The sequence below is a fragment of the Hirundo rustica genome, chromosome 2, assembly GCF_015227805.2.
Source record: "Hirundo rustica isolate bHirRus1 chromosome 2, bHirRus1.pri.v3, whole genome shotgun sequence".
Taxonomy (NCBI): domain Eukaryota; kingdom Metazoa; phylum Chordata; class Aves; order Passeriformes; family Hirundinidae; genus Hirundo; species Hirundo rustica.
In genome coordinates, this window is record NC_053451.1 from 49,684,299 (window position 1) to 49,712,256 (window position 27,958).

The following is a 27,958-nucleotide window of genomic DNA, read 5'->3' on the forward strand; positions in this document are numbered from 1 at the left end:
ACCTTTTTCTGTTGTTGTACCTGAAGTTGTCATTTACTTAGACTGTAAGTGAATTTCAGCACCTTCTTAAATTGTATCCCAAACTCACTCCTGGAAGCCAAGGTCCAGCCTAGGTTCTGGGCCTGCCACCACCTGTTCCTGGCCTACAAACTCCCTCCTTTAGGGAAGGGTTGTCGATGGTCCCCTGGACTGTTCATACCTCCATCCACTCAAGATGGCAATTAAGTAATTGCCACAGTGGAAGACTAATTCCAATCCCGTCCCCAAGATCTTTGATCTCTTTCAAAACAGCACAAATCAATCCCCCAAAGTGATCAGGATCAGTGCAGAGAACGTGGAAGTTGGAAGTTCTAGAAATGGGCATGGCAAATGCCCTGCCTGCATTTGGGAGAGGTGAGAGCCCATCTGTACACAAAAGGAAACCTTCATTAGTTCACAATTGGTATTTAAATCCATTGACTCATTATTAGATATTTGTAATTTTTCCCTGAGGGTGTTTATTTTCCAAAATTAAAATTAAATTATCTAAAGGCCTTCATTCTGTAGTTAAACAACAGCCTTATCTCCTGGGAATATCTCTCTGTGCCTAACAGCCTGTCTAGTAGATGTATTTTATTCTTAGGTGTCCCAAATCGCGTTTAGAGTTCACACCACTGGATACCAGGTTCTGCAATGTGTTGGGCTGTTTCTTGCTTCGCAGCCTTGGCTGAACTGTTATGTCCAAAGGAGACGCGAAGGGCACTTTGAGACCTGCCTTTAAAGAGCAGTCTGTGCCTCACGCTTGCTCAGTTGGTTACGAAATGCAACTCAGTAATCCAACTTAGCTCGATTTGTTTCCTCTCCGTAAAGATCCGTGAGGCATTTTCTAACTGGAACTTGTTTTCTGTGCAGCAAGCAACCAAATATACCAACCTCCTACTCCAGGAAAGTGTTGTTACTGGGAGGTGACAGCCCATGAATTCCCAGGGAGTGGGCGGGGAGGAGTGAGTATGCGATGGCCTTGGACAACGAGTTTCCCTTCAACTGCTGCTACATGAGAGAACGCAGGTGCGATGTGTCTTGCTAAAGCAACACGACGGAAACACTGAGTGAACGCAAAAGCGTTTTCATTCCCTCGACTCTCCTCCCCCACCGTAGCCCCGCGATCGCTTCCCCCGCTCTCGGTCCGGCGCAGGGGCCGCTGCCCCACGGACTCCCCGACGGCGGCACTGTAGCGGGGCACGGGAAAGGGCTACCCTCAGCCCCTCACGGGAGACGGATCCGCCCGTCAAGGCTCTCCAAGGGCACTTCCGACGGGAAGAAAAGCGGCAGGGCATAGGCGAGGGTCCCGCTTCCGAGGGGACACCGGGGTCGCAGCGAGGTGCGGGCGCCCGGCGGGGCGGGCGAAGGGCTGCGGCACCCCGCCGGCCGCTCGCGGACCGGGATCTCCGCCTTTGAGGGGCAGTGGAGGTACCCACGGGCACCCGGAGGGGGAGAGAGGGCCCACCCCCTCCCCGAGGAGCCCACGCCCCGCTTCCCCCCTCTCCTCCCCGCCCGCCCCGTCTCACGCCCTGGCTCCCGCCCCCGGCGACAGCTCTCCCCGCTGGAACCGGTTGGGAAGGATGCAGGCGGCAGCTCCGAGGTAATTATTAATGGCCGTGCCCACCGGGGCGGGAGGGGGGGGCGCGAGGTGAGATAAAATGGGGCGGCGGGGCGCTGTGAGGCGGGAGCTGCCGTCGCGGAGCCCCGCCGGGAGCATGGCCCTCGCGTCGCTGCTGCCACCGCCGCTGCTGCTGCTGCTGCTGCTGGTGGGGCGGCCGGGGCTGGGGGCGCCGGGGCAGGGCGCGGGCACCTGGTCCCGCTTCGCCCGGCTGCCCTACCCGCAGGACCAGCTCTTCCTCCACGACACCTTCCCCGACGGCTTCCTCTGGGGCGCGGGCAGCGCCGCCTATCAGACGGAGGGCGGCTGGCGCCAGGGCGGCAAGGGCGCGTCCGTCTGGGACACCTTCGCCCACCGCCCGGCCACGCCGCCGGGGGCCGCCCCGCCGGGGCCCGTGGGCGGCGACGTGGCCAGCGACAGCTACAACAACGTGTTCCGCGACGTCGAGGGGCTGCGGCGCCTGGGGGTCTCTCACTACCGCTTCTCGCTGTCCTGGGCCCGGCTGCTGCCCAACGGGACGGCGCCGCCCAACCCCGCCGGGCTGGAGCACTACGGGCGGCTGCTGGCCCGCCTGCGGGAACTGGGCGTCGAGCCCGTCGTCACCCTCTACCACTGGGACCTGCCGCAGGCCCTGCAGGACGCCTTCGGCGGCTGGGCCAGCCCCGTCCTGCCCCGGCTCTTCCGCGACTACGCCGAGCTGTGCTTCCGGCACTTCGGCGGGCAGGTGCGCTACTGGCTGACCATGGACAACCCCTACGTGGTGGCCTGGCACGGCTACGGCACGGGGCGGCTGCCGCCCGGCGTGCGGGGAGGCCCGCGCCTGGGCTACCTGGCGGCCCACCACCTGCTCCAGGTAAATGGCGGCCGTGCCAAGGTGCCGGGTGCGCAGGCCGCCCTCAGCCCGCCGCGCTGGCACACCTGTCCCCTGCTCCGGCTGGCCTGGAAAACAAATCCGTGTGCCCGATCTGTGGGCAAAAGGAGGCAAAACTCATGGTATAAGGCGGGAACTTCGCCGCTGAGCTAGTGGAGAGGTGGAGAGTTGAAAAACTCTCTGTGTTTTGCAGAAGTGTCCGCTTCTGGCCGCAGCTGTTCGATTGCCATTCTGGCTGGGTGAGGGTCTGCAATCCCCGGACTGTGCCGGTCCATTCATATTAAGCGTTCCTTTCTAAGGCGGAAATGCTTAATATGACTGTAAAGGGATTTTGCGTATTTGATAAAAAAGGCTTACTGGGTTAATGGAGATGCTAGAGGTGGCCAAAATGTTGTACAGAGACATTTTCTTGACAAAGTATGATGTTTTTTTGAGTGTGAGCGCTTTTTGGGAAAAGAGATCCTTAATTCCGCAGTTAGTCTTGTAAGTGACACAAGTAGTTTGCTATACTTAATTTTTATTCTGTGTCTCTATATGGTGTAATTGTAGTATTTGCTGCGAGCAGCCCGTGGGGATTTTCAGAGAGAATTAAGCAGAAGTGTGTACAAATTCTTGCAGTGCCAGGAGAAAGGATTCAACCTAACTGAACGGGGTGGTCATTTCGGCATGATCTCTTCACTTTAATATACATTCACAAATTCTGCTAATGTCTGTCTGCTCAGCACGCACTTACTGACAGGAGTTGTTTCCTAATGAGCGTGTGTATTGGATGTGGGCATGAAGAAAACATCCAGTGCATGCCTTATTTTACTTTTTTCTACTTTCCTATATTACTTCTTCATTCTTTAATGCTACAAATAAGTCAAAGGGAAAATATAGATGGGGGAAATATTGGTAAAATTTCAGGTCAATTTCCTCGTCCTGGAAACTTTAAGCTCTTCATGTAGTTTCCATGGTGTGTACTTGGCTGTGCTTATCCTGCATCACCATAGTATCAAAGTCCCTCATAATCTTAAGCATGTGCTTGTTCTCATAAAATCTCTGTGAAGGAAGATACTTTTCTATTTAATAAATGAGAAACTGAGGCATAGTCTTGCCCACACTGTATTAAAAGTGTAATTAAACCAGAAAGGTCTACCAATACTTGCTTTAGTGACAGAACTGTAGTATTTAATTTTGCCCCAGTGACTGTCAGTCAGAAATTGCACGAGTCAAAATTTCTTTTTACGTGCAGTGGAAGGCAGCAAGATACCACTTTTTCCCCCCACGTTTTATGAAAGAGGAGCTGAAATACAGATGCAGTTAAGAGCCAAAGTGGCCACTGGTTGTTAGTGCCCTTTTCCTGGCATGTGATCTTTGTAGCATATTGGTCATTACCTTGTACTTCCAGCTCTTCTACAAGTCATATCCCCAGATCTCAAATCACCTGCAGAGAGCACCAGGGACATACATTATGTGCGGAGGAGCTCACATCCCTGACTTCTCCATGTTAGAGTCTTTGTGGAGGCAGAGGTAGAGTCTGCTCTTCAGCACAGAGAACAGCTTTAGCCCTGAGATCCTCCTTCTCCTTTTTACTTCTCTGTAGCCTATTAATATTAGGCCTTTCAACTTGTGCAAGCAATGAAGTAGGAGGAAGCTACATAGTACGGCTCCTTCACAGCCTGATAGCCATAGAGAAGGTGTGTGCATTTGTGTAAGAAAAGATTAAAGCTCTACCATAGATGGTAAAGAGAGAATTAGCTGTCACGCATAAACTAAATTGTCTTACACAGTTCTTGAGTGATTGACTTTGCAACTTGAATGTTGTTCTTTAATGTGTGTCTGTGGGTTGTATAATTTTGTAGGTGAGTTTGGTCATTTTTGGGGAGCATGCACAGCTTTGGTTTGTATCAGAAGGGTGCTCAGCAGTACTGTTTCGTCACATAAGCTGCAGGATGTGTGTGGTACTGGACTGTGTTGCTGGGAGATACAATCCTCTTAGACTCACTGCAAAAGATGTGGCTGAATCCTCTCATGTGAAGAAAACCCCCTTTCATTGTCTAACCTTTTGCTCCTTATGTTATAAGATCTGGTCCCTAGTTTCTTCTTAACCTTTTTTCCTTTTATTTGCCATTCTTATATTTTATTTTTTTTCAGGGAAATTGAGTTTGCAGAACATGTTTGGGGTTTTTTTGAAGTTAGAATTTATTGTCATAATTGTTTGTTTCTCAGCAAATGTGCAGACTAGCTCTTAATAAGCATGATTTCTGACTTTTCCCCCCCTTATTTACAATATGCAGGTTTAAGTGTTCTCTCTGCATTTATTCAAAGCAAAGACTCCCATAAGTGGAAAGCTAAAGTTAATGAAAGCTGATGCCTCCTAATTTATTTTACTTTATGTCAAAAAGGAAAATAATTTCCTTTAAGTTCTTTAAAATTCAACAGATATAAATGTGGATTTGGGGCTTTGTTTTTCTGAGTGACTTATTTATTATCTGAAGAAATAATCAAATAGGAGTTTGATTCAATTTAGGTTGTTCAATTCAGAGCTGGTGAAAGCAGAGCAATGAAGTTTGATTTAAGTAATGATGTTTGAATTCAGCTTGAGTGGATCTCATCATATTGTACTGAATTTTTTAATTACCTCTCATTTTTCTGAACTTCCTTGTGAGTCGTAGCAGCTGCTTAATTGACAGAGACACTTTTTTATAGACAGGACCAAATAAGAATAGTATAAAAAACCTGTAAGGAAAAATGATTTTATTAATGCATCCTTGGTGTGTTCTTGAGGGATGTTGATCAGTATTTTGTGAAAATTTCACCCTTTTATAGTATTTCCACTGGCACTTGTCACTTTTGATATGTCTAAGCCCTTCGAATGTGGTAGGAAATGGAGGAAGCTGTTCATGTTTATTCACAAAATAAATGGAATGGATCAAGTATATTTCATGAAAGCTGGCATTCTCTCAAGTCAACAGCCAGAAAATGTAATGCCAGCAATCTGTCATGTATATGATGCATCTTTTTTTCTCCAAATAGGAGTTGAGAGGTCAGTGTATTATGTTCTGTTTTTTGCAAATGCGTTTTTTCATTAATGGTTCACAGTATGTTGTCTGAGTTGAACATACTTGGATTTACTCAATATAAACAGCATTTGCAGAAACAGAAGAACACATCGTTTCCCCGAAGAAGCGAGTGGAACTGCTGCCTGGAAACCAGTCACATAGCAACAGACTGATTTCTATTCCAAAACTCTTTCCAAAACAGAAGGTAAGTACTCTTTTGTTGACCTTCAGTGCTAAACCTAATAAACTATCAGTAATTTCAGCATAGGAGAGTGGTCTTTACTTGGTGTCTCTCGTTTCTTTCAAAAATGAGACAGCCTTCAAACTTTCACTCAGTGCAAATGGAATGATTTGGGATTTTCCTGAAAGTAACATAGCTCATCATAGTTGTGAAGGTATACTTAATTTATAGAAAAAAGGAGGAATACTGCTAAGTAATAGTATTTTTTCATATTCTTGCTTTCTTAAGGCATAATTCAAGGAAGAACAAAGAATAAATTGACTTTTACCTGAACTTGAATATTAGTTGGGTAGTATTTGTTTACACTAGTGATTATTCTACTCATTAATCATTTGAATCAGGTTTCTTTCATACACCAGATTTGACAAAGAAGTGCAGTCAAACCATGGTGCAAGTTCAGGTCTGAGGCTGCAGATTTCTGTGCCAATAGTTGCCGAAAGGTAGGCTATGTTCACAGACTATATTAAAAGCTATAGCAAGCTGTTTTTACACTTTAATCATGAAAAGGAAAACAAATGCATTGAGTTTCATTTTAAAATGTTATAAACAGAGGAGTGTGGGTTTCAAGAATACTAGTTTTATTAAAGTTAGCTCCAAAAATAGGTTGCATAACTTTCCTTTTGCCATTCCTATGTGATTCCATACACATTTGTGAAAGGATCATTGTTTTCAAATATTCCATTTATTAAAAAAACCAGTTTGTTACCTTTACAGAGTAGTTTGATTTTTACTCATAACATGGAGAGTAAAGTGTTACCATGTAAGAGTGGTTCTCCCTCAAGTGTGGGTGTTCCATGACTTGAAAAGCTTTTTAGAGATTATAGAAGATCATAGCAAAACTCAACGGGCAGGACCTGGAAAGACCACACGGAAGTGACAGAAATGGAATGGGAGCGGAATTTGTTTGTTCTGTGTGTGGAAGAAAACCAGGTCAAACCTGTAGGTATGTTAAGTCCTACCTCAACTCTTTCACTGTTCATTATGAGGATGAGGCTTTCTTGAGAGTCTTTTCATTATAAAGTTTTTAGTGCTTGGTAATTGTGGCTGTATAGCTGTGAATCTTGGTAAATTCTGTTGACAGCCCCAGATCTGTGTTTTCATGTCCCATTTTAATTGCCACCTGCCTGATCCCTAATCGCTGTTGTAGCTGTAGCCAGAGGCACCTCGGTGATATTTCTGGTTCCTATCCAAGGCAGTCTAGTATGCTTCCTTTTTAAATGGCAGTTGTTCATGTTGGGCAGGGCTCTGCTCAGTGCTGGGAAGATAATGACTGCTGGTTAACAGCAGTTTGATGCAGATAGAGGTGTTTAGATTGGCAACTTAGAATTCACATCTGGTAAGATCTCACTGGGTACATGAGTGTAAATAACGCTCCTTGATACTGTTCCATTTTGCATTAATAAGGTGTGAGATACTCTTCGTTCTTCCCTTCAACCTGTCTCCTCAAGCAGAAGGGATTCTGTATTTGTTGTAGTTTTGGGGATTCCAAAAGGAAGCATGTGGTAGAACTCGTGTCGCTGTATTCCTTTGTATTACAAACTTCTCCAGTTTCCATTTCACTTGTTTCTAAGGATGGTTTCTAGTATTTAAAGGTAGTTGATGGACATAATTCCTAGTTGTACTTGGGACCTAGGAAATAAGGCTAGTGAAACATCCATTGTAGTTCAAGATAGTTCACCATTTTTAGTGCCTGCATTTCCCTTTTGGCTGGAAGCTAGAAGCTCTTAGGACTTTTCCCATGATAGGTCCAGTAGAAATCTCTGTTCTACAACCATCAGCAGGTTGGAATGCAGACATTTGCCTTCCTTTTGAAAATACTGTCTTCTGTAAAGAAGAGATGCTCTGTCATGTAAGAGGAGGTTGTTGAACTCATAATGTACCCATCTTCTAGAAGGTCAAATTCTGATTTTTCTTGCTTGGTTGAAAGTGCGCTTACCTTAGGTTTGTTCTTCACACTTACTAATTCTTTCTTAACAGCATCTTTTTCCTAATGTGCTCTGGGGAACAAAATATTTTTCCCTACATCTTCCATTATTTCTTCAACTAGTTAGAAGTAGTGGATATGTCAATACAGCTGATGGCGATGTTGGCAAGCAGTGACCATTAGGACAGGATGTAGGCATTTAGAGGCATTTTATTTTAATTATTTTGGTTACTGTGATGCGTATCCTTCTCACTTTGAGATAAATAGGAAAGAGCAGATATGTGTGTAGACACATCTGTAGTTTGCTTAACTCCAGTTGAAGAGTCTTGTGGCTTTCAGTTAGTAATTGGCAGAGTTCAAAGGCAGTTTGATAATCCTTGCAAATGAGTATGAGATTTGTGTGTTTGGTGGTTCCTGATTAACAGATGAAATGCTGAACTTAATCTGAAGGTGCAGGGCCAATGTTGGCAAAGTTTTAAAAAAGCCAAGAAGCCAGCAATCAAAGGAGTCTGCTTATACAGACTTTTAGAGAAAGAAAGGTTCACAGAAGAGTTTTTGTTTGTTTGTTTGTTTGTTTTTGTTTTTTTTGTTTTGGTGTGCTTTTTCTTTTTTTTTTTTCTTGTTTGTTTGTTGTTTGTTTGTTTTTTGTTTTCCCCAAGATGATAAAAATAAAGAAGAGAAAATTACAAAGACATGTTTCTGAAGAAGTAGAAAGGGTGATGAGGCCTTTTTAAATGGGGCTTTGGACAACCTGGTCTAGCGTAAGGTGTCCCTCCTGCATATGGTGGGGTTGGAACTAGATGACTTGTAAGGTCCCTTCCAACCCAAGATATTCTGTGATTCTCTGAGAGGTTTTAGCAATTAAAGGATGTGTGTTACCAGTTTTAAATATTAAATAAAAAACTACTCATGTTTCCATATTTGCTTGCCCAAGTATATAGAAAAATATCACAGTCAAAACTGTGAATGTTGATTTTAGATTAAATCAGAAGAATGGAATAGAAGAATATGGTTGTAGACAAAATCTCAAGATCCTTAGGAAATTACTAAAATGAAGATTGGACAGATCTCTGAAGGAGAAGGTGACTCATTGCATATGACCATGAAAGAAGAGACTGGCTTCTGGAGAACAGCTGATTTACTTCACATGAGAGAAAATGTGTCAGCAGAAGGAGAAGGTGAGTTATCAAGGAGAAGGAATAACTAAATGCAAAAGTAGAAAGGGATAATTGGCCATTGCAAGAGACTGGAGCTTTTGGTAAAATGGGATGGGTAGAAGATGAATGATACCAAAGAAGGGAAGGAATTAAACTCACACTGTTGCTCTCTATATAATCCTGGACATAAATATCAATGGCAGGAAGAAAATTCAGAATAAAAAGCGCATATACATACACACCCAAAAGGATATAAATATAGTTAAATTGACTCTTAGAAGTTATGGATAGCTTTGGAAGAAAGAGTTGTTGGAATGGCCTTTCAGTATTAATGGTAGGAACAAAAGTCTTTTAAGACAGCTATAGCAGTTTGGGAAAATGGACTTGGTGGCAGTGGAGGTGACAGTAGCAGTAAATGTGAAATCTTCCTCTTTGCTTTGCAAAATCCTTAATAGAATGATATAAGGCATGGTCTAAATCTGAGAACATCATTCAGTGAAAAAACCAAAATACAGTCTATATTAACAGTAAAGGTAATTAGAGTTTAGTCTGTCAGTGATGGCAACTTCTGGTTTGCTGTAGCTTCAGCTCTAATCTGAGAGCACAAAACACTCACAAAAAGCTTGGCCTATTAAGTTTGTGGTGTGTCTCCCTGGAGATCTGTCAGGGAGGATGCTTTGTGATGCACACTGGAGTAAGAAAAAGGACTTTTAAGAATATCTGGATCTGGCCACACTTGTGTTGCTTCATCTTTAGTTATGTTTAGTTTGAGAAGAGATATAGACTTCTGTGTTATGAATAATTGCAAAAGTTTAAGGCTTAGTTTTAAAAAACCCCAACCTATATTCTAAATTCTCCCAGTTACTGAAATCTTTACAGATGTTGTTTACAGCAGTTGATCCAGGAACTGAGGGAGTGGGGCCACATGTGGTTCCAGTGCCACCTGACAGCTGGATCTCTGTGATGTCTGCATGATGGAAAGCACAGGGGCTTTTGCCCATCTCAGGATCTGGCTGGGCTGGGAGGCTGAAAGGCTGGGGAGTGCTGCAAGATGCCCTGCAACACATTCTTCAGCAATGGGGTGAGCTAACGGGGCCATGCACATTTCCAGGGGACTGTCACTTCGGTCTGCACATGATCAGTTTGTTACTTGCGCGTTAGCTCTCATGCTGACAGTTGAGATTTGATTTTTGTTTCCAGTCGCAACTCTAAAGACAGCTGAATGGTTCAAAATTGGCTGAGAGAGACTATCCTGTGGCAATGCCTTGCAATTTTGTGAGTCCAAAAGTCAACCCAGGAATTGTTTTGCAGGTTTACTAGTTTAATGCTCCTATTAAGGGCTAGAAAATGTTTGTACCACTGGGATTATATTTTACAAGATACTTGCTTTACAGTTGGGAAGACAGTAACATCTGTTTTGATCCTCCTCCTAGAAAAGACTTCAAATGGTTGGATGGGGAAAGGGGACAGACTTGTAGCTGCTGGTCACACATTCCGGTAAGAGCTCACAGTGATTTTCCAATGCCTTTTCTCAGTCAGCTTTTTTCTTGTTCTCTTGAATATGCAGTAGCTCCGCTGGATCAGTTGTTTTTCAGAGCTGAGGGCAAAGTTTACTCTGTTTGTTTGTTTAACTTGTAGCATTTTAAGAAATGAAATAATTTTTTTTGCTGTAGGCGTGGAACTGTTGAACATAGTTACTGATTAATTATTCTAATTATGGTTCATTAGATATATATGGAAATGGTAGAATTATGCAGCATGTCTTTTGAGAAAGTATGTTGGAAAATATTGCATTGTCAGCTCAGTGATTTTTTTTTTTTTTTAAAATTTATTTTGTGAGTAATAACATACTGCTTAAAAATCAGTTGAACAAATCTGACCTTACGGTTGAAAAGAAAGTTCAGCTGACAGCTGGCTGTACAGTGGTGACATACTTTTTGTAACGTACTTATTTAATTCCTCATTTCTTTTCTTGTCATAGTACAGTGTTAACTTGGGTGCAAATGATGCTTGCAGAGAGAATGACCACCACACCAGAATATCCAAGACCAGTTATATATGCCCTCAGGAGGCAAAATTTAGGCCAGAAGGAGTTGTAACAAAACGTGGGGTGATAGGAGGGAGGAGTGTTGGGGAATAGTAATTGGGAGATAATGCATGAGGATCTGGTGAGATGTGGGGGTGACTGGCTGAGTGAGAATGCAGGAGCTAGGTTTATGAGGCAATACTCGATTTTCGTGTGTATATTTAGCATTAGAAATTAATCTCAGCGTGAAATGAGATGGCCTGGAGTCCTCAAGGATGAGTTGTTTGTTCCCTGTTTCATTTTTTTTTTAATAAATGTCATATGAATTATTTTGAGGAGGCTGACTGGTGGTTTACAGAAATCACAGATCATGCTTCACAAGCTTGGGACCTGCTTCAAAGTCTGTCTTGGCTTATGGTCTCCACTTGCTGTCCTCACATTGCCACCAGCACTGGGAGTAGGGGACACTGTGAGTAGCCTGCTAAAGGAAGGGGGGATAATACATTAGGTCTGGGTTTCTCAAAAGAGCTTAAGGAAAATAAATGAAAATTGATTTTTCCTTTAGCTTTTTGGGGAACACTGCCACTTTCAAGCAGTTAAGTAAATTAGCAAATTGAACTGATGTATTCCTCTTATCTTGATGCAAATGTGCATTCCCATATTCAAGCAGCATCTTTGCGTATGAAATGCAAGGCCTTGGAAATAGGCTGAAGGAGCTCAGTTTATCATCCTCCTTCCCTGGCCAGCTATGAACATGTCTCTTGTTTTGAGAGAAGAGAATATTGGGATATATCACGCTGAGCAGGGAACAGAACTGTGGGAATATGATTCAGCTGCAGTTTTGCATCTTAATTACATGCTTGTTGGAAAAAAAATTTCCTTTTTCTTCATACCCCAGTCATATTGGCTCGCTCATTCTAATCTTCCTAATACCTCTCAAATTCGCAAAGTAATAATGTCATTAGGGCAAGTCAGAAAGATCTACAACCTTTGAAACTGGAATTTACTGATTCATTGAAGTGAAAATATTTGAGAGACTTCAGTTTTATAGAAAAAATTGAAAACTAGAGGAAATAAATACCAATCATTTTATTTTGCTGCAGAAATTCTTGGTTTTTCATTTTAATATGATACTGACATTTTTCATTTTGCTGTAGTGACTCAGTCAATCATTTCACACTCTGCCTTCTGTATTCTTTCACTGGATGAGTGCCCACTGCTTTAGATTGGGTCAGTTTCCCCTTGTGAAATTGCTGTTTAACCTGCTACAATATGACTGACTTATTGAAGCTGCAGATTGATTCTTTTTATTCTTTGATGAAAGAAATAAAATGGAACTGTCAGGACAGAATTCTTGCGCTGTAGAGGTTACTCCATGTCCCATATTTGTAGCTGGGCTGCTTGTGCCACATTAGTGTGAAACTAATTATTCAGTCATTTATTCATCTCGTCTTTCCTATTTCTACTAAAAAGAAAACTGGTACTTGAAGGAGGCAGTTGCCTAAAAGGTGGAAAAAAATTCTAATAAAAGCAGCATCGAATTGGCATAGTCATTCTGATTCTGAGTATTAGAACCAGCAAACTCTAGCACAGTGAAGTTCAGAAACAGCCTTTTTCCATAGCTCAGCTTAGGATAATGAAATAGAGATGACTTCAAAATTGCTTGGTGGTGAAATGGTTATAGCAAGAGCATTGTAACAGTAAGCCATGAAATGCATGAACCCTAAACCACACCAGTCAGATCTCACTTTACCCAAGCTGGACTCTTCTGGAGAGTAATGTTTCCTGTGTTACTAGTAATTTGGAATGGGTTTATAGAAACCAGAGGGGGTGAGCATTGGTCTGGGTTAGATACTGATGCTGGCTTGTGGGAGCTGTTTTTGTTAACTTATGGTCAGGAAAGAATTTAAATTGTCAAAGCATGGTGGGTTTTTTTGTTAGGCCTCTTTTTTCACTTTCTCTGTGCTGTAGCCAGACTCCCAGGATCACTGAGGCATTTTACCTAAATTGCCTTCTGTTGCAAGAGTTTAGGATTGTGACAATATCTTTGCTTTTCCTGGTTTATTCTTGTGGCTCACTACGACATCTGGAGCATTTGGCCTGTTTTGGTAGTGTTTTGTTTTGTGGGTTTTTTTTTGTTTGTTTGGTTGTTTTTTTTGTTTTGTTGTGTTTTGTTTTGTGTGTGTGTTAAATATCTTTGAATTGGCTTTTTGGCTCATGTTGGCATGAACAGAATAACAGAATAATGGGATGGTTTGTATTGGAAGGAATTGTAAAGATCATCTAGTTCCAAACTCCCTCCCATGATGTGACGTCCCACCCTCAAGGGGGAGGGAACACACAAGATTCATGGATGCTCATAGTTGGAAAGGAATGATGACAATCAGAGAGTCCACAGCTTATCTTCTAGACTTCTACACATGGGAAGGGATGCTAGATCAGGTTGCTCCAAGCCCTGCTCAGCCTGGCCTTATCAAAGGAATGGCACATTCACAGCTTTTCTGGGCAACCTGTTCTACTGCCTCACCACCTTCAAACTTCTCCTGAATATCTAAACTAAATCTCCTTTTTCAGGTTAAAGCCATTCCCCCTTGTCTAATGCCCTTGTGAAAAGTCCCTCTCCAGCTTTCCTGTAGGCCTCCTTTAAGCACCGGAAGGTGCAATGAAGGGAGCCTTCAGTTCTCCAGGTGGGAGCCTATAATAACCATTATTGTGTAGTGTTTGAGGCTGGAGGCTTGCTACAATATTGCAGGCTTGCAATAGTTATCACCTTGGTAATTCCTGTATCTCTTTTCCATTATTTACTTTGGAAGTATTCACTTTGAGTGGTTGCTCCTGGGAAATACGTTTTTAGGGATAAAGTGAGTGTGGGAGATGGAACTACAAAAAGAGCGAGGACTAAGAAAGGGTCAAACATGCATTGGAGCATGTTCCCAATGTGGAAAGGACCTGGAGGATCTGGAAAGACCTGAGGGACACTAGCATTTTGTAGACCCAAGATCACATAGAATTGCATTGAGACGTTAATTTTGAGGAACTAAGGATTTTTAGGAAAGTTAAGATAATAAGTTGCTGAATTAGCTGAAGTAGATAGGTAATCTTTGTTCGCAGTTAACAGAAGCCGGATCTTAGATAAGCTACCCCGGATCTTGTAACTCATTTCTTGTCAGGTTTATGTTTATGTAGCTGTGCTTGTAATGAAAACCAAAATGTGGTAAATAGGACATAAGATAGCTGCAGATTTCCTGCTTAAAGGACCCATTGAACACAGGAAACTGTAAGTTCTACCAAGGATTCATTTGTCACGAATGCATTGAAAAGGTAGAAAGGTCAGGACAAGGAAGACTCATCTTACTTCCTCATTTTGGGTGACCCCTCCCCAAAATAGACCCCCGACTCATTTTAAGAAACAAAGTACGCATGCTTAATAGCATTTTTGCCAATTAGCATATGAAGCGAGGAATGGGAGGTGACAGGGGTATGAATATGCATTTGTATTTTGGATATTCAACGCTTTTGTAAATAAAAGGCTTTGTAATTACCTGTGAATTTCGCAGTGTGAATTAGGGAACTATCCCACGTGCTGCCCGGCCATAATAAACATACACTTTCTAACTTTAAACTGTTAGAGAGTTTTTGTCCGTCACAGTTGGGTATCGATACTAGATCAATACCCATATTTCTTTAATAAGTCAGCATGAGTGAACTATTTGAGTGTCTCGGGGCAAAAAATTATACTGGGAGGTATACAGAGACAAGGCAGTTAATTGGTACGTGAAAAACATAGAATAATTTACCAAAATAAACTGTTAGCTATCAGAGAGGGAGGCTTGCTGTAACACAAACACTAACATTGGGCATAAAATAGAAAGAGTGGAAATGATAAGCTGCCGGGAAGAATCAGGTTTTTTGTTACATAATAAAGCAAACTCCAGATTTTTGAATGACTGGTGCAAGCAGCTGAAGATTTTTCTCTGAAGCACCTTATTCTGGAACTGCTTCAATGATAATGAGATGGGTTGGACACCCTTTGTAGTTAGTCTTCTATTATTCTCCTGCAAGTGTAGGAAAATAGTACATTCTCAGTCCCCACATTGTTTCTGGTATTCCACCCCTGAATAATTCACTATTGTTTTGTGCAGTAACTCTGCAGAAGGTTTGGAAGCACCATCCCAGAGCATCAGGGCAAAGATTAGGAAGCACCAACCCAGAGCATTTTATGTCTAAAAAACCTTCAAAGACTAAAACGTGTAGTGAAGACATATATATAGGCAGTGGGTGTAGTTCTGGAGTGTGGCCAATGAAGCCACTGCAGTTCTGCACCAGAGGAATGACGCTGCTGATATAAATGCTGAAAAAAATGTACATGATTGCAACCGTACGGTAACATGGTAGTTCAGCTAAATACCCGTTCTAAGTGAAAAAAAAGGAAAAGAAAAAGAAAAAGGGAAAAAAAATACACCAAAAAAACGCCACAACTTTTGTTTTCTTGACTCTGAAATTGATGGTTTTACTGAAGAGTAGTCTGGATGATATGCAAGTAATTTTTTTATCAGCTTCTGTCATCCAGGTTGAGAACACAGGAGAATATGCAAGGAAAACCAGTCTGCCTGACCAAGGCTGGACATGGTCCCTACAGAATGATGTGCTTTGGTGTCAGCTGGCCACCAGCTCTCGTGCTGGGTTTCATGGGGCTCATAGGAGAGCTGGGTGGAGATCAGAGCTTGCAGAGTCCCCACACTCATCTTTGTGTATGCTGCACAGCACAGAGATAATTTGTGGGTACAGCTGGGACACTCTTCCACCTGCAAAGATTATCAGCAGCAAATGGTACTTACCCAATGGCTGAGGAAACCATTTTAAAGTACCCGGAGTTGACGTCCACCTCCAGCTACCGCTGTCAGCAGCAGGACGTTTTGCTACTTTTAGTGGGGCTGTAGTATGGAAAATTACTCCTGTCCCACAGTTTAGAAGCATCATCATTGTGCTGGTCTTCCAGACAGCATTTGCATCAGCTCTGAGACACTGTTTGGCATCTGCTTGGCCTTGCAATAGCTGGCTTTCCAGTAACCATTATAAAGTGTTGTTTAGCATAAAGATACTTCTTTTAAAGTGGTTTGGCGGCATTCCCAGTGATCCCAGAGGGAAGAGCAGCTAGGACTTGTTCTCCAGCTCTGAGGCAGCTGTCCACTGGGTTCACCAGGGTGGAGCTGTATGTACTTTGGCTCTGCACCACAACTAGCGAGTAAAGACAAGGCGTAAATTGTCCTTGGCTTCCTGCAATCCTTCGGCGAATGGCTACATAATGTGAAGTGGTGGACCAGCAGCTGCAGGGTTGTGCAGTGGCTCTGTCTGAGGGCTTGTGATGTCTAAGTGGAGGGGGAGGAGTGCGATGCATGGGCTTTGCTATTAGATGCAGTAGAGCCATCTCCCTCTGTGGAATTAAGTGCAGGGGACAGCAATCACGCTCGAGCTAGTTTTAGGATTTGCTCACCAGAGAAACCTACATTTGAGCTTCCCATCTGAGGTTCCTTTTCTGTGTAACGGAGAGAAGTGAGCATGCTATCTCCTGTTCTATGACCAAAAATACAATAATTATCCCATTTCTGTCTGTAGAATATAAGTAAACCTGTGGTGGCAATCTCAAGCCCAGACATTTTGTAGACAGACTTTTACCCTTAGTCTAATTAGAGTGTGGAGAGGTTCAGCTGATGACAGAGGAGGAGAATACTGAGAGGCTAGTTAAAAAATAAGCTTGAGATCTTTCTGTTTCTGTGACTTCTCAAGAGGCTGAGTTCTGACGTATGGTCTGGGTCAAGTGTAAATTTTGCCTGAGTCTCCCCGATTTCAGGCATGTGGTATCTCCTGTATATCTGTGGGGAAGACCTATATCAGATACCCTCCCTTGGTTTTCCTGGGCAGAGAGCTGAGTCTTCTGACCAGGGAAAGCAGCTGATGTTCCTCCCTGCAAGGATGGTCAGTAGCACCTGTTTGGTCCTGTAAAGCCAGAGCAGGCAAATAGCCATGCTGTCCCATGAAAGATGTCATGAACATTGAGTAGCCCCATCCTGCAGCTCTTCATTCCTTTTTTCCATTCATCTGCTGCTGACCCACTGTGACTGCTGGAGCATGCTGAAGGCATTTTATGCATTTTTTCCAAAATATGAAGAGAGAGCAGTCCTTGTAAAAAATTGTTTAAAACATAAAAAAACCCAACATACAAACAAACAAAAAAAAACCCCCAAAACCCCTTTAAAAGACACAGTCTTTTTAACACTAGTTGGAACTGACATGCAAATGCAAACATATACTAGTTGCCACAGTCTCCTTCTGTCTGTAAACAAAAGATATCTCTCTGTTAGGGCCCACTTTGTTTTGTGCAAGGAGGTTATTGAACCCTACATCAATAATGGAATAGGTATTTATTAGCTGTGTTAAGCAGAAAATTTAAAAGTGTGCATTCAGTCTTATAAATAAAACCTCATTATTTTAAAACAAAATGCAGATATCTTCCAGTCACCTAAGAAAAAGTAGCACAAGAAAAGACATAGAGCCATCAGGTAGTGGGGAAAAGGAGAGTTAAAATAAATAAAGAAATAAATAAAAAGTGCTTCCAAAATGCTGTTTCTCAGGTCTATCAAGAAAAGTGATTGTGTTGAGTGCTGGGATTCATAGATGGGAAAGGTTAATGAGGGTGAGGATTAGATAAATGTTGGTAACTGCAGGTGCAATGAACATAAAATGCTATGAATTTACAGTATCAAAGTCAAACCAGGCCCATCTGATAGCTTTCAGTGATAACTGATTTTCTAGGAAAAGAAAATACGGTAAGTGTAATCAATCTGTATTTTCAGTAAGACCCTTGAAATGGTGGCACATGGAGAGTTACTGTTTCAGTGGAGGAAGAGGAGAATGTTCAGCAGTAGGTAGGAAATTGTTAAAGAAAATATAGCGAGTTGCACTGAAAGTAGAAGCATCAGTCTCAAAGGGCAGTTCACAGCTGAACTTTTTAATGTATTTTATCTCCAATGCCTTGGCACAGGCTAGGATTGCACTACTTAGAGCATGAGCTAAAATTGAGGAAACAGTGCCAGTGCAAAGGATAATCAAAATAATAAACAGATTGAACAGAAAGACTCAATTTTTTTTTTTCCTGTAAGAAGAGAACTTGCTGATCACAGCATGACCATTAGATGTAAATATAATCCAACTGTGACAAAGACACATTTGTTTCTAGTCTGTTTCAGGTGATTTTCCATCAGAGATGAGGAATTACCTTACTAGAACATGGCTTATTTACCTGAGCAAGAGCACTAGGAGAGGATATACTCCTTGCCTATAAATAGATCAGTGGTAAAAACAAGTGAAGGAAAATTGCTAAGTGCAGGGAAAGTTTTGCTTCAAGAACAATTGTTTGGAGTGAGCATGAATAAATTTAACCTGAAAACTGGGGGGAAAAAGAGAACCATTTTTGAAATGTGATTCTGTAGTCATCTTCCAGAGAGAGTAGTATGAACAAAATATCTATCCTATGTTAAAGTGAATCTGAATCAGGTTATAAATAGGATTGTGTCATATATTGCCCATAGAAGCACTGTATTGAATCTGATACCCTTGAGGCTCTTCCTGATTTTATAATCCAGTTTTCCTAATTCCTGGCAGATAGTAGACGCAGGATCATAAATATGGTACTGACTTCCCCCCCCACCCCCCCCAAGATATTTTTTTCTATTTATGTTAAAATTCCATGCAAGTCTGAATTTTTCCAACATGGTAATATCACTCATCATTATCTCCTTTTTACTGTATTATTTAACAAAGCATTTGCAGTGTCATACTCAGAATGTTTCATGGTTTTATGTAACATCCACTGTTGGGTCCACAATGAAAATATCATCTTGTAGGAACTTAGGAAGATTGACAATTAACAGGACTAACTCCTGGTTTGCAATAGATGGGGCTTGTAAAAGACCTCTACTTTCATTCCTGCTTTTCTCCTGTGGCACAGTTATCCCTGAAAGGAGGGATTATGGAGGCAGTACTGTCAGAGTAGCAATAACCTTTATATGTGTATATATATAAATAAAGTATATACATATGCATGAAGTATACCAAATACGTCCAGTGGTGCATTTGATAATAAACATCTAATTCATCTAATGTACTTGAGTATAAATTGTATCCCAATATTCTTGAATTATTTTATGTTTCAAATTATGTACATAAACCCCCTGATTCTTCAGTATTTCCATCGTCTCTACTTTCTTTCATCTCAGTGGTATGAGGAAGGTGGTTTTTGATTGCTGTAGATGGAGCCTTGCTTTTTTTCCAGGTGCTCATTTCTACAGAGATTATTTTTCCTCCAGTAGGGCAGTAAAGACTAGAGTACATGTCTCCTGCAGAATGCCTTAGCTCTTTTCTAAGAGTGTTCATGTATAAAAGAGTTTCCGGTGAAAAGTTCAGTTAATACAATGCAATTTCTTCAAATTACTCCCCTCCTTCCTTCCTACCTTTCTTACTCCCTCCCTGCCTTCCTCCCTTTGTCTCAGCAAAAACACCTGGCTCTTCAAGGCCTTCACACCCTAATTAAGGCCAACAATTTGCTTTTCGTTAGTGTTTAGGCAACTAGTTAATTGCTGCACTTCCCCCGGTCTGCTTTCTCTAGTATCATTGATTGAATCGCGATTCCACGTAAACTGTATAATCTATGAATTTCTTAATATCTAGAGTGTCATCCTGACTTAATGCCTGATTTAATGTATCCTGTCTTAGACCCATTTTTTCAACATCCTTTGTACTGCACACTCGTTGAAGGTTGTGTTGACATAGCTGTGGCTACTGAAGGCCTTTGTCTCTAGGATAAAATGGCTGGCCAGCTCTTGCTGCACTATATGGGATCTCTCCAAGTTGAAGATTATTTTCCTATTTGATTTTGATTAAAAAAAATGCAAATTTCTGTACTGTGATTCATAGCCTGAAAAAGTTTGGGTTGGTTTTGGATAAAGTTTACCTGGAAGCTGTTCTGCAGGAGCACATCTGGTGTAATCTAGCTGCCCGTCACCTTCTGGTCCATGGGTTACTGTAGATACTGGGTATTTAGCTCTTCTGTTTGCTAAAGTTCATGTAGATACTGTGTCGGGAAACTCATTGGCTACATATTGTGTTAGTGGTACATCTCCTTTTCCATCTAACAAGTCTGGAGTGCCTGTAAGTCACTTGGTTGTTTACATGAGCTTGGACTGGCCTGAAAATTAAAGAGAATATTAAAAAAAATATAAAAAATTAATGTGCTGGATTTATGTCTTTTCCTGTCCTTCTGCATTTCAACCTGAGATGTCGCTGTTCATTCTGTTGTCTGGGGCTGTAACAAACACTTACCTTGTTTACAGAACACTCTGTGGCTCTGAAAGTTTCATGGATGTCTTCATGGAAATCTGTTGGAAGTTTTTGCTCTACCTGCATAACTCTTTGGTCAGTTTACTTAGAAACAAGGATCTGTGTAGATTCTTTCCTTTGAATTGCCTTCCCTTAAAACAGGCAATATTTCAATGACAGGCACCTGTCTCATGGTTAGATACTGACCTTATTACCACGTTGTACATGGCCTCCTGGAAACTGCTGAGATACCTGCCCTCATGGTAACTGTGAAGCAGAGCAGTGCTGCTTTTTGGCACTTCTATACCTGGACAAAGGAGGATGAATGATGCTGCTGCAAGATTTATGTGAACTTGCATTTCTGTTGTTCTAGTGCAGTTTGATATTAAAACTGGGATTTCTCCCAAAATACGTTTCCTTTAAATAATTGAAAATATTGTTTTATTTTGATATAGTATATTTACATGCTGGAGTATACTGTCAGAATTTCCAAGGACATGGTTAAATAGAAATAAAGGCCAACCTTGGACAAATTGCTTAAGAAGTGTACCTGAAGCTCTGAGTTAATTGATATCAGAGTTAAGGTTTTAAGTGTCCTTATATTTTTCTATCTATATTTAAAATAGCTGGGAGTGAAAAAGTATTTAGTCATATCTGAAATCAGGAAAGAAAATAGGTAGATATACAGGCATTTCATTTTTTATATTTATGGCCCAATGATGATTCTTGTTCATGTATACAAGTGTCTTGTCATCACTGGCTTTATACTTTCCTCTAGAGACAGTTAGTATTGCAGTTAGAACATTAGTATTGCACTTTGATAGAGCAGGCAAAAGATAAAATTAGTTGGTTTCTCTGTGTGCCCATTCCTTCAACTGAGGTTTTGTGGTTTTTTTTTTTTCCTTTGGGTTTTTTTTTTTTTTTTTTTTTTTTTTTTTTTTTTTTTGGTTTGGTTTTGTTTTGTTTTGTTTTTTCCCCCAATAGTGTCAGTGTTAGCCAAGGGTAAAATAATATTTTGTAGGTTTCTTATTTAAAGAAACCCCAATATCAAAGGGAGACAACTGCTTTATCTCCAAAAGACAATGAAAACAGTGCACTGTCAGAGAGCAGAGCAATATGTTAAATTACACTTTAAAAAAGAACACGTGCTAGGCCCCCAGGAGTGCTCATTGTGCTGCTAGACTAAAGTCTAAACTTTAACTGTGCTAAGTATATTTAAAGTTTGTTGAGTTGACAGAATATTTATGAATATCTCAGTCTGTTAATGTGATGTTAATTCTGGTTAGAAAGTGTCTAGTACTGTGGTGGTGAGAGCCCAGGAGCTGAAACAAGGATTGCTGAAAGAAGAATAGCTAATTAGCATTTTCGACTGTATGTATTAACCAGCACATGCCCTTTTTTGTGTGGCTTAGACTAAACAATCACCCTAAGAACACACCTCCTTTTCTTTTGCTGTGTTCTAGTTTATTTTTAAATTTATTTTTTTATAAATTTTGGATAAAAGCCGCTTTAGGTGTTTCATTGGGTTTTTTTCTTCATTGCAGAGGCTGAGATTGCACTACATTGATGTTGTAAACTTTTCTATCCTATACAACTTCATATAAAAGTATGGGATATGGTTTGAAAAAGGAAACAACTGTAGCTGGTATTCTTATATCAATTTTTAATGTTCAGCTTCTTATCAACAGCATTTAAACATTTACTCACTATTATGTCATCCAGACAAGTCAGTGTCTTTGTATACAAACAGGAAAAACAGCTTAATTTCAACAGGTAATCAATAATATGAAGATTTTGTTTATAAAGTAAGAATTAGATATTTAATTTTAACTACTTTTAGTTTGATGCAGTTATCCATTCTACAAGAGCCTGGCTTTTACTAGAGATGGTGATTCTTATCTTGTTTGCTGGCTGCAAGAGTAAAGCAGGAAAACTTTTACGCATACACTTCTGAGTTAACACTCATCTCTGCAGTAAAGCAATTTTATATCTGCCATTAAACATGCATTTAGAAGCAGACATAAAGGGACTTACTCATACCTCAAAAGTGTATTTTCATGGTTTCAGCACGCTTTGGATGAGGTTTTAAATGTATTTCCTAAATCAGAGGAGGTATAAATTGAATCCAGTTTAATTTGTGACGCAGTATAGTCAAAATCTTGTAGAAAAAAATGGATAAATACACATAAATCATCCTTGCTGCTGAAGAAATGCAGAGGTTCAAAGTTTCCTTCCAGTCTGAAACTGGATGCCCCCTTTTGTCTTCCATCTCTTGGCTCAATGTTGCTCTAATTTAAAAAGTAGTACCCCAAAAGTTTCACTTCTCCCAGTGAATCATTTTCCTCCCATCTTTCCTTGCACTGCAATTTCTTTCCTCTTCTGAATTTTGATTGGAATAGTTGCTCTTTATCTTTGTGGCTGCTGAGGAGTGTAGTGATTCCTCAAGATAAACATGTTTGACTAAAGTCTGCCTCCTCCAATGACTGTATCCCCTCTGATGAGATGTGAGTTTGCTGAGTAACCAGCTTGAATCCTTCCTATAGTTTCCCAGATCTTCCTTTCATAGCCTAGCTTAGTGGAAGCAATAACATTAAGGAAGAATTATAGCTAGTAATAACCACTGTATTAATAAAAACTTTCCAGTTAGCCCTGTGGTTCACTGTGCCTGTGCAAAGATGGACTGACCACTGACTCATCCAAATTGCTAATTACAAGTCATTCAGTTCTGCTTGGCTTGTCCATCTGCAGGGTCCTGTGATTCACCTTGTTAGCCTCTCAGAGGGTGGTGCTGGTGTAGAACTTCTGGAGTGAAAAAGTCTTACTTAGATCCTCTTGGTTTTCCTGAATCCTTTCAGAATTTTGATTCGTTCTTATATACTGTTCAAGAGTATATGTCCTTCTCACAGTCAGAACTTCATGCAGTCACAAGTCACCTCTTAAGAAGCCACTAGGGCTAAAGAAGTGGCACACATAATAAACACATACCATTTGAGAAGCCTAGGGTATCCTGTCTTGCCTCCAGCTGCCAGTCCAAAAGACACAGGTTTTCCACAGTTCATGTGTTGCGCAGGTGTCTTGATAGTCCAGAACATCCCAAATGGTACTGGGATGACTCTGAGCAACTGCATCTTAGGTCACACATGGACATTAACCCTTCTGACTACTAATGCCATGCGTCAGGGTCAGGAGCTGCTTTTTGCTTTGCAGGTGTGGGGTTCAGTGGCTGGAGGACGGATACCTGTTGCCATTTGTGTTGTGGAATTCCTGTGACATTTGCTCTGGCTCACAAGTTTGGCAGAGATCTGCAGGTGACCCATATTCTTTTGTAGCAGCAGGTCCTGGTTAGGCAGGTTTTCTCTGGCATCTGAGTTGGCACAAAAGCTATTCCAAAAGTTACCGGATTAAAGTTAATTTACTGTACGCTTTCAGTGAGTTTTGCATTCGAACATTCTTCCTTTTAAAAATGTATAATTGAAATCACACACTTCAGTCATTTCTATTACATGTGCCCAAGCCAGAACATTTCAAGCAGGTTTCACACAATGAGATAAGCCTGTTCTGGTTGCTTTTATCGAGTATGCATGGAAACACAGCTGGATCTGGCATAAACAGTTGCAGACTGACTGGAAAAAGAAGGAAGAATTGCATATTCACATCTAGTCAAACTGTAATCTAAACAGTTGTCTGAACATTGAAAACTGGTACCTTCAATTTATATTGCTTATCCTGATGTGCTGCTTTCTGCATCCATCTAGAGGCTTGAATGGGACATTCCATTGTATTCTATAGCCTGGTGTCATTGATGCATAGTTCTGATCTCAGAATGGTTAATTTTAGTTGCCAAACTTACAGCAGAGTAAACACAGGTTATCATGTAAGTGAATTAGATTGGGGCATCAGCAATCCAAATGTTTGGGTTAAAAAGCATTGTGCAGCAATTGTTTCAAGCAAGTCTCCTTCATTCTGGTTTTCATTTGCCTTTATTATAGCACAGAGCTCTGTTCTAATATATTGGTTCCATACTGGATGACTGAACTTGTAATTTCTATAACAACTATGTTGAGCTGAATGCCTTCATATTACTCATTGGTACCCTTCACTGATGGAGACTTTTCCAGTTTCTTTACTGTTGATGTCCAGTGGTTGTTTTTTTCTCACAGAGGAACTCACAATAAGAAAAGGTATCCACCTTTATTTCCATTTATCTGAAAACATCTTCTGAAGCCATTTGATGTACTTGGGCAGTGCAGTACTGTTCTGTTGTGAGACTGATTAAGAATCTTTCATTTTATATTTGCAACCATGGAACTGATATCTTTAAGTACTGAAAAGAAAGAGGATCTCATTTACCTTCTAGAAACATGTATTGTAATACACATTAAGTAATTCTGTAGCAGTTGCTTAATCCCTTCTCCCAGAGGGAGGTACCTTTGTCTCGCTCTAGCCTCTCAAAAATGACTTTTCTTGTGAATAAATTGGATGAGATCCCCATAATATGCTCTGAAGACCACCTATTCTTATAGTTCAGTACTCTGCTGAGCCCACACTGTTCACAGACTTGAACATGCTGAGCTTGGTAATTGCACCTTTCACCCACTCTGTAATTTCTGAGTCACTGTGTTAAGTCTCCCAGGAGCACCATGGGCTCCTTTTTGTACAGTGAACTGACTGACTTCCTTTGGTTTTGCAATAACATAACCTCTACTGCTTCTGGAGGGGGTAACAAAGTGCAAATGAAGTGGCATGCTGGAACAGCATCCCCAGTGTGGCTACCCATGCCAGCCTTTTTGAATGCTTCTGAGATCAGGTTTTGTCCTCATCTCCACTCCCATTCCTGCACCTTCTTTAAAAACTTGGTTAAAGGCTTAATCGTATCTGCAAACACCAAAACAGAGTCCTGGGAAAGAATAAAACTTGCAAAAGATTGCAGCTTATGTGAACTTGCAGAGCAAGGAGCTTCCTATTAATTTTTCTCATTCATCTTTCTAAGGTGATTAGTCTATTCCTAAATATTTTTCTTTTTCATGTACCACTTGACCTGTTCATCAGTTCACTTAGAAGTGAACAGCTCCCAAAGTTATGGCTTATATTTGTATAATTCACTGTTTCAGTGGCATTTGAATCTGACTGTAGGTTAATGCACCATCTGTTGCTGAAATTACATGGATTTGATCAGCCTCTGATAATTTTTTCCATGTTTGGTTGATATGAATATTGCAAAAAGCTAGAGGATAGTGAAATCCTGGGGCAGTAGATGGTTGTAAAATGGTATTGGTGCTCTGCAAATATAGGGAGAAATTCTTCTCATCCTTGCCCTCATAACAAAATCCCAAAGACAGCATATGCTAAAACTGTTCTGCCAGACCCTGGCATTTTTTGCTACAACAGGTGTGGTTTATGGTATAGCAGAGTTAATTGCTCAAAATCCAAACATTACCCAGTAAATCCTGCTGTCTGCTTTTATGATAGGCCAGATTGGAGCTTCAGAAATGCCTCATCTTTGTGCAATTATTTCTTACTCCAGTGATCTTTTTTCTGTGGTTTGGGGGTATTTTTACTGCTTCTGTGGTTGATGGTCTGGACTCACTTTGCCATACTCTTGCGGTCTAATTTCTTTTGAGACTGATTGGAGAAAAGCCTCTACCCATTCATGTCTAGTTGAACTTCTGGAGCTTTTAGGGCAGCACATTCATGCACCTCAGGAATAATTTCTGACTGCCAGCCTGTCAACCTTTCCCAACTCTGCTAGCATGGATTTTCCAAATCCAGTATCATTTGATGTTCTTGTAATAGCATGACAAGGATTCCTTTCTCTCTGTCTTTGGGGAGCATTAAGTCGCACTCAAAATGTTCCAGTACCTCTCCAGGAGCAGTTCGGCCAATTTATTTTTAATCTGCTGCTGTGCCCAGGATAAGATTCAGGCTTAATAATTAACACCAGAGCATCAGAGCATCTATTCTGGGTTCTTTCAATGCAGGGATGGTTGTAATGAATAATCTGAGTTCTGTGTTCTATAATATTCCTGCCAAACTGTAGGCTTTCTTCCAAGCTGGGTTTTTTGTTTAGCTAGTTAGATTAGGTCCAGCAAGCTGAAATCATTTTGTCACTTCCTTATCTGTCGGGTACACATATTGATGATGGACTTTAGTCTTATTTGTGTTTACCTCTATCTCCTGCTAAGAATTTTTTTTTTTTCCTAAACACACTATCTTGTTTGTTTAGCTTCTGCTAACCACTCAGACTTTTCAAAGCAATTTTCTTCATGTGCTTTCACTAAATCATCAGAAATACGTTATTTCTCCATGTGAAACACCTGGCTTAGCAAATTTACAGAGGTATATTGAGGTGCTGAGCATGAACAGATGAGTATTTGGCTTCCCTATATGCATCTACCAGAGATCCAGGTGATGCATCAAACATAGAAACATGTCATGACATGTCATGAACCTGTCATGCTTGAGATAAGGTACCTTTTCCAGAATTTTTTTCCTTAAAGGTATTGGAGATGTTTGCCTTTTATGTTTATTTAGTTATTTCGAGACTGCATTTAACCAAAAGTAGTTGCTTTTTTGTAAGACTGATGTTACTAAAGATTGTGTGTGCTGCTTTGGTTGTCCTCCTCACTATTGCTTTGGAGGGCATCAATCTTCTCATTTGGCTTCTGCCTTAGCATAAGGAAGAATTGTGAATCCTGGGGCTTTGGATTCTAAAGTTATATTCTGTAGTTTGAGAGCTTCTGTGGGCAGTCCTCGTCTTCCTCCTCTGCTGGTTTTTACTCTTTCCATCCAGTGTGTACAAACCTTTGTGAAACCACAGGTTTGAAAGCTTGATGTATGCCTTCTCCTTGACAGTACTATTACAAAGACTGGGCATTGCAGTGTTTAACATTCATTTACTCTCAGTGCTCTGACTGGACATTGCTTTATCACTTTCTTATATTCTGTGTATATCTTTGATATATCAGTTTTATGTGAGTTTTATGAGAGCTTTATATGTTTAACATCTTTATTCACTGCTGATTCTAGCATCATTCTTTCCAATCAAAATGTGGCATAAAATCCACTAGTGTTCCACTTGTTTTTCTGGCTAATGGTGTATTCAGTTGTCAAAACTGGTACCATCATTCCCATTATGAGCTTCTCCAAAGTCATGGTGCTTTTTTTATCCTCCTTGTCCATGTGTCTGACAAATATCAGCTCTTGCAAAGTGGTATTGTCCTGGTTTGTGCTGTTTACTACTTGTGCAGTTCTGTGTGCTTGCTTTCCCAGATTACAACTAAGTTCTTCATGTGTTTTCCCTTGTATCTGTATTTTGTGTACTTGAGTATGATCATGATGATTGGAGCCTGGCCTGTTCATGTTTTGGTAGAGGACTTCTCAGGTCATTCTCAGTACTGGAGCTTTTGTATGTTTATGTATCTCCAGCACGCTCAAAGCAATTTGATGGCAATGATTTTATCTTGGTCTTCCCCTAAATACTGCCTGAGCATTGTGTCCCAGATTTCAAGTCTTTTATCAGTGACTATTTTAGTTCACTCCAGTACTGTGAGATTGTCTCTAAATCACTCAAGAGTACTGCTCTGTACTTTTATCTTCTTTTTGTACTCTGTTTAAGAATCTCTCATATCTTTAATATTCACATGGGTCACAACATTCCTTGAACTATTTTGGTGCAGTTCCA

The 27,958-nt window shown here is 41.0% G+C and overlaps 1 protein-coding gene across 1 annotated transcript in view; it reads left to right on the forward strand.

Annotated features, from left to right (window-relative positions):
• Window positions 1–1,679: 1,679 nt before the first annotated feature.
• KL (klotho) overlaps window positions 1,680–27,958 on the forward strand; it is a 48,470-nt gene continuing 22,191 nt past the window's right edge. Inside the window, exon 1 of the mRNA XM_040055653.2 lies at window positions 1,680–2,492. Coding sequence (XP_039911587.1) covers window positions 1,680–2,492 — 813 coding nt within the window. The remainder of the gene's footprint in view (window positions 2,493–27,958) is intronic.